The sequence below is a fragment of the Lemur catta genome, chromosome 10 (assembly GCF_020740605.2).
Source record: "Lemur catta isolate mLemCat1 chromosome 10, mLemCat1.pri, whole genome shotgun sequence".
NCBI classification, from domain to species: Eukaryota; Metazoa; Chordata; class Mammalia; order Primates; family Lemuridae; genus Lemur; species Lemur catta.
The window spans coordinates 14,870,193-14,885,804 of NC_059137.1; the positions used below are offsets into that span (position 1 = coordinate 14,870,193).

A 15,612-nucleotide genomic window follows, 5' to 3' on the forward strand; every position below is an offset into this window, starting at 1 on the left:
ATTAATGCTTTTGGCTGAGGAAAAGCATCTGAAGTGAAATAGTTGTATAGTAGATACTTACAAATTATGAAATATATTCATTGATAACATTTCAACCTCCAAGTAAAAGATGGAAAAACCACCTGAAAGATTTTTTTTGGAATTAGGTAAAAATTTTATGGCTTGATGGTTTTACTGTAAATTGATTTGTGAATTGTAAAGTCAGATGACAGACCCAAGCTGATTATATCTTAGTTTTATATGAAAAATAGATTTTAAGCAGAATTGAAAAATAACTCTTGACACTATATAAATGAAGAGGAGCTTAAGTACGTTTTTTGTCATGAGATTTGCCAGTTTATAGATAACAAATAATGCAGTTAAAATCAGCATTGGTTTTATAAAAACAGTCCAAAGATTAAAAAAAAATATATCTTGGCCACCTAGGACCCTGGTTTAAATTGTACACAACTATTCCCACATGTACAAGTGATTTACAAAAACCTTGGCATTAATATTACAAGCAAAATAAACTACAGTGGAGTTTCAGCAAAAAAACCAAGCTGCCTTCCAATTGTCAAGTTAGTGAGGTAGTGGAGAAGGTATTCTCTCATATATTTACACAATACAGTACTCTTCATCTGGCTGAGCCACGTTCCTACAGCAAGACAGAAATAGAAAGGATGAATTAAATTCTTGCAACAATAGAAATATTCTTTTTTTTTTTTTGGAGATAGAGTCTCACTCTGTTGCCTGGGCTAGAGTGCCGTGGTGTCAGCCTAGCTCACAGCAACCTGAAACTCCTGGGCTCAAGCAATCCTGCCTCAGCCTCCCGAGTAGCTGGGACCACAGGTGTGCGCCACCATGCCTGGCTAATTTTTTCTATATATTTTTATTGTCCAGCTATCTATTTTTAGTAGAGATGGGGTCTCGCTCTTGTTCAGGCTGGTCTCGAACTCCTGAGCTCAAACGATCCACCACCCACCTCAGCCTCCCAGAGTGCTAGGATTACAGGCGTGAGCCACCACGCCCAGCCTAGAAATAGTCTTAAATAAATTAACAGAATTTAGTGATGGCCTGAGGCTATCAGGTAATTTAAATATCTCTTGGGAAAAATGTTTTACGGTAAACCACTGTACAAAATTATGACAAGTTAGAAGTTTATTTTTCTTAAGACTGCTAGAATTGAAGATCTTCCAGTTGAAAATGCTAGTTAAAAGATCGCTTTGTAACACATACCCTGTGAGCAGGAATCTGGGAAGTGGCATCAGTGTCGGTAACCATCTGGCGGGCTCTGTAGAACCCGTAGGAAGGAGCTCTGAATAGAAGGGAGATAAAATGTTAGGCTCAGAATCCAGCCCCCTAAATCCAATTTAGTTCAGGCTTTTATCCTCCATAGGTCTGGATTACAACCCCAGACTTCTAAATCTAACAATCTCACCCCCACCCATTGTGCCTTGCCTTTAAAGCACCTGAATTCTGGTAATTGAATTGATAATTGAGTTGATAATTGAATTGAACTGACTCCTAAACCCATAGGCACTCTCTGGGCTATCTTACTTCCAAAGCCTGCCTATTACTCAATGCCCAGTGCCTCTCTTCTTAAACCCTGCCCTGAGGCCCATGATGATTTTGGCTGTTACCTGACTTGGGTGTTACGGTAATCATGTTCAAATCTTGGCTCTGCCGATTAGCTATGTGACCTAGGCAAGTCACTTGCCCACCTTGGGCATACTGAAGAAGCAACTGTCCTTGAAGGTTCCACCATTATACTGCTCTGTGGTAAAGACAGATTAGTCCCTAAATCCTGCTTTTGTCTTTTGATACATCCTTGACCAAGTCATTTATCATTTTACACAATTTCCTTATCTATGTTAAGGGATAATTCCTACCTCCCAGAATGTAAAGATTAAATGAGATAATATATATATAAAGTTTAGTATGTGTATACAGCACTCAAAAGTGGAAGCTATTATGTGTCTCTGACAGCTGTATACTGTTACCAGTTCCATGAGTATATTTCATGTTCCTTCTAAATGATTATTAACCTTATTAAGTCTCACATAGAAAACCTTTGTGAAATTCAAAGTTTTTATAGACCCTAGGATAAGAGGTCTGCAAGTTACAAGATACAGGGAGACAAAGTGGACTCAAATTGACCTCACAGGTCTAAGCTCTTTCTATTGACTGAGTAGAAAATAAGGAAATCCAGAAGTGGAGGACATTCGTAGTAGAATTAACTACACCCCTGTCAGGTCATCCGATCTCCAGTTCTAGTCTATCTCCTAAGCCATCAGCTTATCCTCTTTCTCCATCTACCAACCAGTACCTTCCAGTTTTCCCAGGGACCACAAAAAAGTCTTTGCTGAGACAAGTTTTCCAGAGAGTTGAAGGTGGCATATTTATGTCCTTCTGAATATCCTCTAGATTATGCACCCTAAAGCTTTCGATACTTTCCATGTAATATAGTAAACCCTTTGTTAAGAGCTTCCCCTTACCCGATTTTGTCCAAGTTGAGAGTCCTCCGCAAGGGAAGAATCCAGACTGGGTGACAATGTCGAATCCACAGAGGTGCTGGTAACCAATTCCCCTAAAGCATCCACTTGTCTCCTCAAACTGTGTAACGTGCCCTCTGTCTGCCGCTTTCCTTTACTTAATACTTCTGCTTGCTTGGACATACAGTGTCGAAGCTGGGCCTGAAAAGGGTTATGATAAAGTTTAGGGTTTTACACAGGAGAAACATACCAGAACTGTTACTCAGCTTCCTCACACTTAACATTTGATAGGCAAATCGAACATAAAGTAGGAAAGGCTGCTGGAAATGCTTGCCTTTAAAAAAAATTATAGGAGGTGCCAGATGGATACTCTCAGTGTGTGTGAACTTGACCATTCTGTGCTGTCATTAACTGGGCCTTTTATTCGGCCCGTTCTCTCCACTGCTGACAGCACTTAGGGCTTCTGCATCCCCTGCCTCCCCATTCAATTATTGCCTCATCTCCTTCTTCCTTATCTGCCAAGACTTAGAAGATTAACTTATGCTTGATATCTTCACTGCCTCCTCCCTATGGATTTAATCCTCATCCTAGACTACTTTTTGGCTTTCCCCACTGCTGTAATCTTGAAATGATTCTCTTAAAGTCCATAGCAGCGCCATCCAACAGAACCTTCTGCAGTGACAGGAATGTTCTGTTTCTGGCTGTCAATATGGTCACCACTAGACACATGTGGCTACTGAACACACCTGAAAGGTGGCAACTGAAAAACTGAATTTTAAACTTGATTTAATTATAATTAAAATGTCAATAGCCACATGTGGTTGGACACTATCCTTGGATGTCACAGGGCTCCACTCAATACTGCAGTGCTGCACCCTCTCAGCCATTCCCCAAAGATGTGTCCTCCCATCTGTACCCTTACCTCACAAATCTTTAGGCCCACACTGATCACGCAATCCTAGACTCCCATTTTCAGCTGCCTACAGATAGATATCCTTCCCTGGATATCTCATAGGGCCTTCAAACTTACTATGTTCTAAGCCAAATGATTCTTTATCAGACAATCTGACGGCTCCGCCTGCTTTTCCAGTATTCCCAATCCTTCCCCCAACCACTGGCCTGTGATGTCCTTATAGTTTATCATTGTGTCTCTATGTCCTGTCCCAAATACTTAGGTTCTGTCAGTTAGCTGAGGTAAAGCAGCATCACACAGGTTAAAGAACACTGGACTTAACACCAGAATTCGTGGATTTAAACACTGACTGCCATTTACTGACTGTGACGCCAAGTTCTCTGAGCTTCAGTCGTTTAAGCCATGGCATTGCCAGGAGTGCTGTGGCAGTGTAAATGTGAGAGCAGCACACAAAGGTAAGAATTTCCCCTGCTCTCCCCAATGTGCCAAGTATCTCATACTGTTTTTTTGTTTGTTTGTTTTAAAGGGCAACCTTGAGTCGATCTTCACGGTGACGCAGTTCTTCCCGGAGTGCTTCTCCATGCCTGTGTCCATCCTGTTTCAGAGGGAAAAGGGAGACACTAATGAGTCACCAAATACCACGACGGGGAGTCAACCAGCATTTCCCTCCCCCTACCGCACACTCCCCAATCTGTTTCTCAGCTTAACTGGGGGAAGTGGGCTATCCTAAGAGGCCCAGAGACTAGCAGGACAACCTCTTACCATTATGTGAACTTGGGGAAAGCTCAGTTTTTCTTCAAAAGTTGTCTCATTCATGGTGAATGGAAGGTTCTCTTTCAAGCTTTCCAACTCTCCTTCTAGGTTTTCGTTTCTTTCCCAAATAGCTTCCATATCTGCTGGTAGTTCTGGAAGAAACTGGTTGAGATTCTTCAGGCTGGTTCTGATTTCATCTTTCACCTCAGATTTAAGTGTCCTCATTGCGTCACTGATTTCCATTTGTCTTCTCTCCAAATCTTTTTGGTTTGCCATCTAAAGAGTGAGTCAGAGTCAAATACCACTGTGTAAAATTTGGGACTTACTTGGAACTGAGGTGTTTAATGTGCCAGGTATTTAAAGACCTACAAACAGCAACTACTATGATTACTAGAACTGTAAAAACTTGGGCTTTTTCAAATACTCAGAAATCTATAAGGTACCAAGTAAACAATTTTGATTGCAGCAACTTCCATTTAGAAATGCATGTGCATAAGGTACCTTGAAGGTGAATTACTCTACAGAAGTCAACCTCTTTGGAGTTAGACAGAGCTGGATCCCAGTCTCACTTCCAGTAAACATTACCAGTATGACTTAGGGCAATTTAGCTAACTTCTGTTCCTCCGTTACCTCATTTATACATGGAAATAAATACCTTCTGCTCAGAAATGTGAGAACTAAGTGAGAATTTACATGAAACACCTTAGTGGTACCCAATTGGCAACTACAATAATGAAATCCCAAATAAGAAAAATGCCATTTATTAAAATAAATCATGAGTGATCTGAATTATAAATGTTAATGCTGGAAAGGGCTTTAGAAATGAACAAATGTTTTTCCATTTCACAGGTGAAGAATCTGGTGATTTGGGCAGTTTAGAGGTTTCCTAAAGTGTTACAGATTGTTTTTTGTTTGTTTGTTTGTTTGTTTTTTTGAGACAGAGTCTCGCTCTGTTGCCCAGGCTAGAGTGCCCTGGCGTCAGCCTCACTCACAGCAACCTCAATCTCCTGGGCTTAAGCAATCCTACTGCCTCAGCCTCCCGAGTAGCTGGGACTACAAGCATGTGCCACCATGCCCGGCTAATTTTTTCTATGTGTATTTTTAGTTGGCCAGATAATTTGTTTCTATTTTTTAGTAGAGACAGGGTCTCGCTCTTGCTCAGGCTGGTCTCGAACTCCTGACCTCAAGCGATCCACCCGCCTCGGCCTCCCAGAGTGTTAGGATTACAGGCGTGAGCCACCGTGCCTGGCCTACAGATTGTTTTTGATACTTGAGAGAGACTATCCTACATGGCTGCACCCATAAAGAGCTTAGTGAAGATATTAGATTCGTATCTACTGCTAATTGCCATACCAAGTTTGCAGAGGCATCTAAAATCACTCAGGGCTGTGGCCTTTAAATAATTTTTTTAAAAGTTATCTCTTCTTGAACCAAAGGGAATGTGGGCTGGGGGAGGCGGGGGGTTGGAAGCACATATGAAACTGGAAGGGGCACAAAGGACACAGTATAGCAGGGCTGAGTGAGTGGCTATAGCAGCTGGACTAGGAGTTGAGGGATGGCCCAGGCTAGAGGACACCAGGGGAGTCTGGGATTGGAGACTCCAATAGTTCAAGCATGCACTGGTCTCATGCTCTCCACCTGGTCTGTCAAACGTTTCCCCTGGACTGTCTTTTCTTGCTTAGGGGGTGGATTGGGGGATTGGCTCCCGTAAACTTGTTTATGGCATAAAATCTTACATTTCAATATAGTTCTTTGGGACATGATAAAATATTATGCTGAAGAATAACTTCTTTTCTTTGAAAAATTAACATAAAAAGCTTGTTAAACTTAAGAGAATTTTGAAAGTATATTTTTAACAAATACTTTCTTCTTGTGGAGGTGCATTTCTAAATTTTAAGATTGAAAAAAATAGATTTGATATAAAGAACCCTCTTATAATCAGCTTTTCACAATTTCCATAAAGAAATGCTCCTCTTAAAAGAGATATTAAAAATCAATACAATCCGCCTGAGCCCTGAGGGTGGTGAGAGCTCTGAGGGGGCTCTCTGTCCCAGGCTGGCAGCTGGCTTCCTGGGTGCGCACCTGCTTTTTGAGCTCTGCGTACTCATGCTGCATCTGGTTGAGCTCCTCCATCAGGCGCCTGGCCCGTTCGTGGTTGTCCTGGGCTACCAGTTCGATGGTTGCCATTTCCTTTTGCATGCAGCTGTTCTCCTGTTTTTGCTCCTAGCACAAGAGCAGGAAAATGACTCTGTGATCCAACATGGGGCAGTGTGGGTAGCTTGCTTACACACTCACCAGCTCTGTAACTTCATTCCCCATCTGGGCCTCAGCTTCTCTAGCTGTACAGTGGAGATAATATAATTCTACCTCCCTTTACTGGGCAGATACAGTATAGCTGGGAGTACATACGTGTCATAGTCTGTTAGCCCAAAGTGTGAATCCCGATCTGCAGCACTACCTTTGATAATAAGTTACTTTCCCTTTCTGAGCCTCCATTAATTGTCTGTAAAATGGGAACAATAACACCCATCATCACTGGGTTACTGAGAGAATTAAATTTTAGACATCTATATTCTATCTTTACAATCATCTTACCTATCACTAGTTGCCTATTGCTATTTCCTTTGGGAAACACACATGGTTTAAAAGTTCCTTTCACACAATAGGGCTCATGAATTCCTCCAGAGGGTGTTGGAAAAATCCATTCCCATGACAGTCCCGTTGCTGTGCACCTGCCTCCACCCACCATAAATTGTTCTGAACTGAGTATCCCCTCCCAAATTTATTTCAGGGATGAAGGTATGGTAGATTTAGTCTCCTGGTTTTAGGATAACGGTTAATTAAAGCTAATGGCCAAAAAGGGCAGGATGTGAAAAATGTGTTAAATATTAACTGCAGCTGTGTCAAAATGTCTACAGACGCCCTCTCCAACACCCCTCCTCCCCTGCCAGTGCAGGTGTCAGCAGCGGCTCACTAGCAGAACGTGCCGTCTACTTTGTGCCGACACTGTCCCCCTGACAGTCTCCCCAGCCAGCCAGGCAGAAAGAGCTCCTCCCGGCTGCAGCCCAGTCTCAGGAAAAACTTACCGTCAGTTTCAAGAACAAATGACACATAAATACAATAGTAACCGTAGCTGGGTTAGGGGCTGGGTTGATGGGGTAGTTTATTTTCTCTACATTTAAATGATGCTGCAGTTCAAACATTTAAATTTATCGTTTCCTCACAAACTGCCAAGGCAGCAGGTACTCACAAGAAGGTTTTGCTCCAGCTGGCTCCGCTGGATCTTAAGTGCTTCCTTCAGGCTGGCCACCTGCTTCTCAGCTTTCTTTCTTTCCGTCAGGAACTGGTTCCGCAGGAGGCTGAAGTCTGCCCTCATAGAGTCTGCCTCTTTCTGGAGAGCCAGCAGCTCACTTGACTTTGCCATTAATTGCTGCTCCCTTTCTGAAAGCTGCTGTTCTGAAATGAGCATTTTAGGCATACTTAGCCAAAGGCCCTGGGCCACCTGTGGGTAGAGCTTTCCTTGCCTTGCGGCAGATTGCATAATGGTGACATGCCACCTACACAGGTGCTTTCTTCCATTCCCAATTCTTACAAGCCTACCCTGACCCACATCACAGGCCCAGAAAAAGGCCCAGATACGGGTGCCTCTTGAAGTAATTGGTTCCTGGAGAGCCTGATCCCAAAGTGACCGACAGCTACTATCTTCCCTTCCAAGTCTTAGATACCAACAAGAGTAAACCCAGCACCAATCCTGAGGTGCACGGAACACGGAACTGAAATGTTTTTTCACAAACCTTGATTTTAATAAAGGGAGACATACTAGTACCACTCCTTCATAGGGGCCAGTGGGGTAGAAAGAGTACAGGATTTGGAGCTGATTCCCACACTGCCGTTAGCCCCATTTTATAGATGAGGAACACAGTTCCTGATGTCCAATTGTAATCATGTATGCAAACACTTGGTACATAGTGAGTACTCAACAAAGAATGCTTATAAGTAAAAGTGATATTTAAAAGAGATTTTTCTTATCACCCTATTTAGAGTAGTACCTTGCCCAGATTTTACTTTTCAAGACCTCTGGTATGGTCAAAACTTGTTGGTCAAAATTTGTTTAGTTTCATTTTAAGAATGAATTGATCAGGTCTGGATATATCAAGATTTCCCAGGGGAAAAGTAATAATAACCCTTTCAGATCCCCAAGTTCACAACATTTTCTGAGCATTATTAAACCCTGCAGCCCAAGAAAGAGAAAAACCATTTACTGATGTAAGAACAGTCATTACCCTGGATTCCCATGTCAATTCCATTTATATATGGTTCAAGAGAGGATACACGGGCCCAAAGGCAAAGACCTGTACCATTCACTATGTCAAATCTGGACCGAAGAATTGTTAATATTGTTTTTTTGACTGGTTGAGAAGAAATGGATCAATATTCCCAAAGCTCATAATTAATATGCTTTAGAGTATTTTTGGCAGTTCTTTGCCTTAATGTTATGCTTTCTTGAGACAGCATTCTCAAAGGAGGCAAGATGGCAGAGTACAATGACTTGCTAATCAGCCTCAGGATCAAATGTCTTCTCCATAAAGATACAAATTCTGTCTCTCTGAACCTGTTTCTTCATCTTGCACAGGGCTCTCATGCTTTCTGCTTTGCTTCTCCTGCCTCCTTCTCAAGCTCTCGCTGGGGCCTGGGTCTCCCTTACACACATTACAAGACAACCGGCAGGGCCACACACACCCCTCTCCCCCAGCAAGCCATTCCGGAACACATACTGGTCTGGGACAGTGTCTTCTCTAGGCTCTCGCCCCGCCTCTCCTCTTCCTGAAGAGTCCTGACATGATTTTCAGCCGCCTGCACCTTTGCGAGCACCTGGTCCAAGTTGCTTTTCTGGTCTGTTATTTCCTTTTCCAGCTGGTGTTGCTGCTCCTTCAGGGTCACTTTACTGGCTTCTAATTTTTTTTCTTCACTTTCTCTCTCTCTCTGGAGTCTCTGAAACATCTTAATAGAGAATAACCTTAGTCAGTCATAAAATAGCAAAGACTCAGTTTCCCAGATGAGGACACCTACATGGACACGAGACAGATTCCAGTTCAGTAGAAAGTAGGAAACAGCCCAAAGGGACAGTTCCTTTACAAAGGTGATCAAGCAGGGACTGGGAAACTAGCTGGCCAACAGTGAGGAGGGGATTCAAGCAGCAAATGGCACGTGGCCATTAAGATTCTTTATAGGACCAGTGTTCTATGATTTGAGAGGTCCATGAGTATTAATCCCAAGAGAGGCACGTGGTGGGTATAAAAGCCACCCTTGGCTACACAGGGCAGTTACGTGACACATAGTCCCATGGCGGATATTTCTCAGCAGCTTTCTGCCAGGGGGGAAATGTTCACATGAGCAAGAAAATGCTTCCTTTTATATAAAATCTCCAATGTGTAGTACCATTTCTTGTTGGACTAGTTTGAGTTTGTTTTCTTCGATTTCATTCTGAAGCACTTGGAGATGTTGTTGTTTTGTCTCTCCTTCTTTCTCACAGTTTTTGATCCTCTTCACACATTCGCTGATGTCATCCTGGAGCTGAGTCTGCTCCCGAAGCAGTACACCCTGGTGCTCGGTGGTGCGAAGCAGGTCCTGTGGGTGAAAGAACAAATGAGAACTACTAACAAAGCCATCTTTACTAAGGAGGCCAGTGCCACTCCAGTATCTATTCAGTCTGACAAAATGAGAAGCATAGAAGTTCCATATCTTTTATTACCTCAACAAACTTATAGAAAGGTATTCAGAACTAATTTAATTAGCTTTCCTCCTTAATGTACGTCAAAAATAAGGTGATAAAAGATGTCAAAATCTCAGCGAGAGACTCAGTTCCTCTGAGCTTTAGCTCCCTTATCACTGAGGTGAGAATAAAGATCACCAACCTCACAGGACTGTTCAAAAGAATAAGAAAAATTGTGAATAAGGCTTAATTCTTGTTGAAAAATGAATCTAAAGTCATGGTTTTGTTACTATTTGAAATATTTATACAGGTTCAAAAACTCAGAAAACAATAAATACTTCTTTAAGAAACCCAAATTAAGGATTTTTGAAAAGGTTTTTATTTATTTATTTATTTTTGAGACAGAGTCTCGCTCTGTCGCCTGGGCTAGAGTGCCGTGGCATCAGCCTAGCTCACAGCAACCTCAAACTCCTGGGCTCAAGCAATACTTCTGCCTTAGCCTCCCGAGTAGCTGGGACTACAGGCATGTGCTATTATGCCCGGCTAACTTTTTTTCTATATATATTTTTAGCTGTCCAGATAATTTCTTTCTATTTTCAGTAGAGATGGGATCTCACTCTTGCTCAGGCTGGTCTCGAACTCCTGACCTCAAGCAATCCTCCCACCTCAGCCTCCCAGAGTGCTAGGATTATAGGTGTGAGCCACTGCACCCAGCCTGAAAAGGTTAACCATGTTTCCAACACAGAAAATATTCATAAGAATCTGTGTAAGATTTTTAAAAGATAGAGTATTTTAGGTTTTATTCATCTTTGAAACACAGAATCCTAGAGGTAGAAGAGAATTTAGATATCTAATCCAACTCATTTACATAGTGGAAAGTGAGGCCCAGACCTTGCCTGAGGTTCTTTGAAATTCAAATTATAGCACCATTCTCATAGGACAACATGGAATTACCTTCAGGAATATCATCAGAAGTACAAGGGTGAAGGATCTGCTCTGTTCAACACCCGACAAGATGGAGGCCCAGATCTGGTGGTTACTCTGCAGCCCAGTGAGTGATCAAATCTAAGCCCAGCCTTCAGAAGCCTCAACTATGCCATGGATTAGAGATGGTCCGTCTTGTCCCTGATGCCCACAGAGGGGCTGATGAAGGACTGCTGTTGGGCTCTGGTCTAGCCACCACCCTACTTACTAGGTTTGAGTAACACTTTGTTTGAATCAAGGGTTCTAGGGCTAAAATAAATTAGAAAACCACTACTCTGCACTAAAATTTTTATTTATGTGATGGTTGTGTTATACAAATGGCCTTATGGGACCTGTTGTCATGAAAATGAACTAGGCTACTTGGTTTTTTAATTTAAACCAATTGTCTGCATGCCTTCAAGATAGTACTAAAAGATTACATTTGTTAACCTTACCTGTTTTGCTAGGTTCAAATGGTCTTGCACATTAGCTAGTTCATCCTGTAGTGAGTTTACTGCTTCTCGTTTTTCTACAGAAATAAAATTTTCATAAAATAAGAAATACATATATATTTTTTTACAGATTCCCATCAGCCTCCCAAAAAAGTAGAGTAGAAGTTACCTGAAGCTAATTTCTGTTACATGTTTGACTATGCCACATTATCTTATTAAAGGCCAAAAGATAAGAGTTATATGCACAACCCAGATTTGGGCTTGGAGCTCAGGTTTTCAAAAATTTTCATGTTCAAAACCTACCATAAAAATATTTACAAATATTATTTAACGTTGGTAAGGTGCATGGTTTAATAAGAGGTACCTTCTACATCGCTGGTAGAAATGTAATTGAGCACAACCTTTCAGGAAGACAATCTGGGAATAAATTTTATATCTATACTGTGTTTGTCAATTACTAGCTGTGTGCCCTTGAGCAACTCACTTCTCACTTAAGCAGTCACAAGAAAACAGCTTCAGTTTCCTTATCTGTAAATGGGTAAAATAATAGTTTCTATCTCATAAAAATGAAAATTATGAAAAAATGAAAATTATTATCTCATAAAAATGAAAAAATGAAAATTTCTATCTCATAAAAATGAAAAATGAGGATTAAATGAGAAAATGCATCATGCCTAGGACATAGTAAATACTAAGTGTATATATATATATATTCTTTTTTTCCTCAATTAGCTATAATTAGTTAGCAATTTCTCCTAAATAAGTTATCATGAATATTTATAAATATTTATTAATAGAAAAAACTTCATTATTTGTATCTTTGTTTTCATTTTTCAAACCTCACACATACCCTTAGGAACAATCTGGAAGGGTATTCAAACTGTTAAATGGGACTTATCTCTGAGGAGTGAGGTCAATAGCAATTTTTATTTCATCTTTTTGCTACATTTTTAAATTATTCTCTAAGGAACATGAATTAGGTTTTTTCAAAAACAGCTTTATTGAGATAAAATTCACATATGTATATCTTATTTAAAGTGTATAATTCAAAGGCTAAAAAGTATAAATACACCAAACATACTAAAAAGTATATTCACAGAGTTGTGCAACCATTACCACAATATAATTTTAGAAAGAAACCCCATGCCCATTAGCATGAACTACTTCTGTAATAAGAAAAATCAAACAAAAAATCTAACAAAGGGGAAAGAAATCACATTTTTACAGTTCTGCTGCCTCATACCTTGTAGCTGCTGCTGCATTGCTAATATGTCATTATGCAGTGACAGCTTGTCTCTGTTTAGTTGGTCAAGTTCCTGCTGCAGTTTTCTGACATTCAATTCCAACTTTTCTAAGTTTGATTGCTCCATTTTGCTATTTTCTTCTGTTGCTGCTAAAACCCTACCACATAGAGAATAATTCAGACAATCAAATATAAAATATTCAAGCACACATGAGATGAATGAAGAATAGTGTTACCCTTTCACAATGTACAGTTATGGAAAGTCTGAATGATTATAAATCTTCACAAAACTTAAGATAATTTATTTTCAAAACAAATCTTATTATGAGCTTTCTAAATAGAAAATTTTTTTTTAAAAAAGTGATTCGCTAAATTAAATTTTATAAAAATCATGGATAAAAACATGGATAACATTCAGAATGCCAAACATTGGAGAAATAAAAATGGATTGCTAACCAGTGAAAAGTTAAAAAGCAGAAAACAATTGTATGTACAACAGGATTTGTCCACCTAACAGAAGTGCGTGAGCATGTATTCTAGTACATAAAAGGAGCCATACAGTGTGGACTTGTTTTTGTCTGGCTTCTTTCACCAGCATGATTACTTTGAGATCCATCCCTGTTGCTGTGCGTATCAATACTTCATTTCCTTTTTATTGCTGAGCAGTATTCTACAGTATGGATATACTACAATTTATCTCCTTACCAGATGATGGACATTTGGGTCATTTCTAGTTTTTGGCTATTACAAATAAAGCTGCAGTGAACACTCTGTGTGGAAAGTATGATTTCATTTCTCTTTAGTAAATACCTAGGTGTGGAATGTCTAGGTCTTCTGGTAGGTGTATGTTTGATTTTTAAGTAACTGCCAAACTGTTTTCTAAAGTAGTCATACCATTTTCTTTTCTTTTTTGGGGGGAGGCATTGAAACGCAATGAGAGTCATACCATTTTACATTTCCATCAATCATGTATGAAAGTTCCTCATTAACATTTGGTATCGTCATTCTAATAGGTATGTAGTGATATCTCACTGTGGTTTTAATTTGCATTTCCCTAAGCATTAATGATGCTGAGCATCTTTTCAGGTGCTTATTTACCATCCATATATCTTCTAAAATGTCTGTTCAAATCTTTTGCACATTTAAAAAAAAATTTTTTTTTATTATTGAGTTTTGAGAGTTTTTTATATATTTTAGATACAAGTATTTTATCAGATACATGGTTGCAAAGGTTTTTCTCCCAACCTGTGACATGTCTTTTCATTACCTTAACAGTGTCTTTTGAGGAGCAGACATTTTAAATTTTGATAAAGTCTAATTTTATCAATTTATTCTTTTATGGATCACGTTTTTGGTGTCATATCTAATAAATTTTTCCCTATCCCAAGGTCACAAAGGTTTTCTTTTTTTTTTATTATTTTTATTTATTTATTTATTTATTTTTTTGGAGACAGAGTCTCGCTTTGTTGCCCAGGCTAGAATGAGTGCTGTGGCGTCAGCCTAGCTCACAGCAACCTCAAACTCCTGGGCTTGAGCAATCCTACTGCCTCAGCCTCCCGAGTAGCTGGGACTACAGGCACGTGCCACCATGCCCGGCTAGTTTTTTTTCTATATATAATTTTAGTTGGCCAGATAATTTCTTTCTATTTTTAGTAGAGATGGGGTCTCGCTCTTGCTCAGGCTGGGCTCGAACTCCTGACCTCAAGTGATCCACCCGCCTCGGCCTCCCAGAGTGTTGGGATTATAGGCGTGAGCCACCGCGCCCAGCCACAAAGGTTTTCTACCATTTACCTACTTCTACCTTCTAGAAGTTTTATATTTGGGTTTTACATTTATGTTTATGGCCCATTTTAAGTTAATTTTTATATGTGGTGCGAAGTATGGATTGAAGTTCATTTTCTTGGTTCTGGATATCCAATTGTTTCAGCAACATTTTTTCAAAAGACCATCTTTTCTATATGGGAAAAAAAGCCTTTTTATCTTTGTCAAAGTCAGTGCTCCACAAATATATGAATTTATTTCTGAACTTTCTATTCTGTTCCATTGATCTATGTGTCTCCTATTATATCAATACTATGGTGTTTTGATTAGTACAGCTTTGTACAAAGTCTTGCAGTCAGGGGAAGTATTAGTTCTAAACTTTTGTTCTACTTTTCCAAAATTGTTTTGGTGTCGTATCTAAAAAATTATGTAAATTCTATTCTAGATCCTTTGTATTTCCATATGAATTTTAGAATAAGCTTGTTAATTTCCACAAAAGAAGCCTATTGGGATTTTGACTGTAATTGTTTTGAATCTCTAGATCAATTTGAGGAGTACTAAATCTTAACAATATTATCTTCCTATCCATGAACAAGGTATATCTCTCCAATTATTTCCAGCATGTATTATTTTACTTAAAAAGCTACAACAGTGCCTATAGTCCTAGCTACTCATGAGGCTAAGCCAGGAGGATCGATTGAGCCCAGTGGTTTGAGGTTGCAGTGAGCTATGATCACACCACTGCACTATAGCCCAGGCCACAGAGCAAGACCCTGTATCAAAAAAACAAAAACAAAAAAACAAAAAAAAAAATCACACACAAAAAAACTACAGATTATTTTAAAAAATGCTTTTGGGGAAAAAACACTAGAAGGAAATTCACCAAAAATGCTATTGGTGAATTGTATTATACCAAGTTTGTGGTGTATTTTTTCCTTATCTCTATCTTCCAATTTTTTCTTCTTCTGAAACTACTTAGAATCCAAATCTTCCAATTTTTTTAATAGTGTGTTTATAATGCTTTGGACTTCAAGAAGTGACCCTGTAAAGTTATTTGTTCTTGTTCCCACCTTTTGGTTTGTGCCACCTTCTTTTCCCAAATGTCACATTTCTCCTGGAGATCTTCTTTTTCTTTGTTCAAACACTCAACACAAGATTGTAATGCTCGGGACTCAGAAGTCATTCGCTCTATTTCTCGTTTTTCCCTCTCAAGAAGCTGCTTCTGCCATTCTATTTCCCCTTTCTGTCGCTGGGCTGTCTGCTGCAAATTCTCTAACTCCAGTTTCTCCTAAAATCAGATAAAAGAGGACTCAAACATCCTAAATGAGAAAGAATGCAGT

The 15,612-nt window shown here is 39.7% G+C and overlaps 1 protein-coding gene across 6 annotated transcripts in view; it reads right to left on the minus strand.

Annotated features, from left to right (window-relative positions):
• Positions 1 to 268: 268 nt before the first annotated feature.
• CNTRL (centriolin) overlaps positions 269 to 15,612 on the minus strand; it is an 84,361-nt gene continuing 69,017 nt past the window's right edge. For 3 of the 6 annotated variants that reach the window (XM_045563041.1, XM_045563038.1, XM_045563040.1), the window contains exons 33-44: positions 15,343 to 15,560; positions 12,512 to 12,669; positions 11,272 to 11,345; positions 9,580 to 9,768; positions 8,916 to 9,141; positions 7,391 to 7,596; positions 6,223 to 6,363; positions 4,150 to 4,416; positions 3,920 to 3,982; positions 2,478 to 2,675; positions 1,219 to 1,297; positions 269 to 637 (exon numbers count right to left, since the gene is read on the minus strand). In XM_045563041.1, coding sequence (XP_045418997.1) covers positions 1,247 to 1,297; positions 2,478 to 2,675; positions 3,920 to 3,982; positions 4,150 to 4,416; positions 6,223 to 6,363; positions 7,391 to 7,596; positions 8,916 to 9,141; positions 9,580 to 9,768; positions 11,272 to 11,345; positions 12,512 to 12,669; positions 15,343 to 15,560 — 1,791 coding nt within the window. In that variant the 3' untranslated portion in view covers positions 269 to 637; positions 1,219 to 1,246. The remainder of the gene's footprint in view (positions 638 to 1,218; positions 1,298 to 2,477; positions 2,676 to 3,919; positions 3,983 to 4,149; positions 4,417 to 6,222; positions 6,364 to 7,390; positions 7,597 to 8,915; positions 9,142 to 9,579; positions 9,769 to 11,271; positions 11,346 to 12,511; positions 12,670 to 15,342; positions 15,561 to 15,612) is intronic. The other 3 variants (XM_045563042.1, XM_045563044.1, XM_045563043.1) reach the window with 2 other exon arrangements.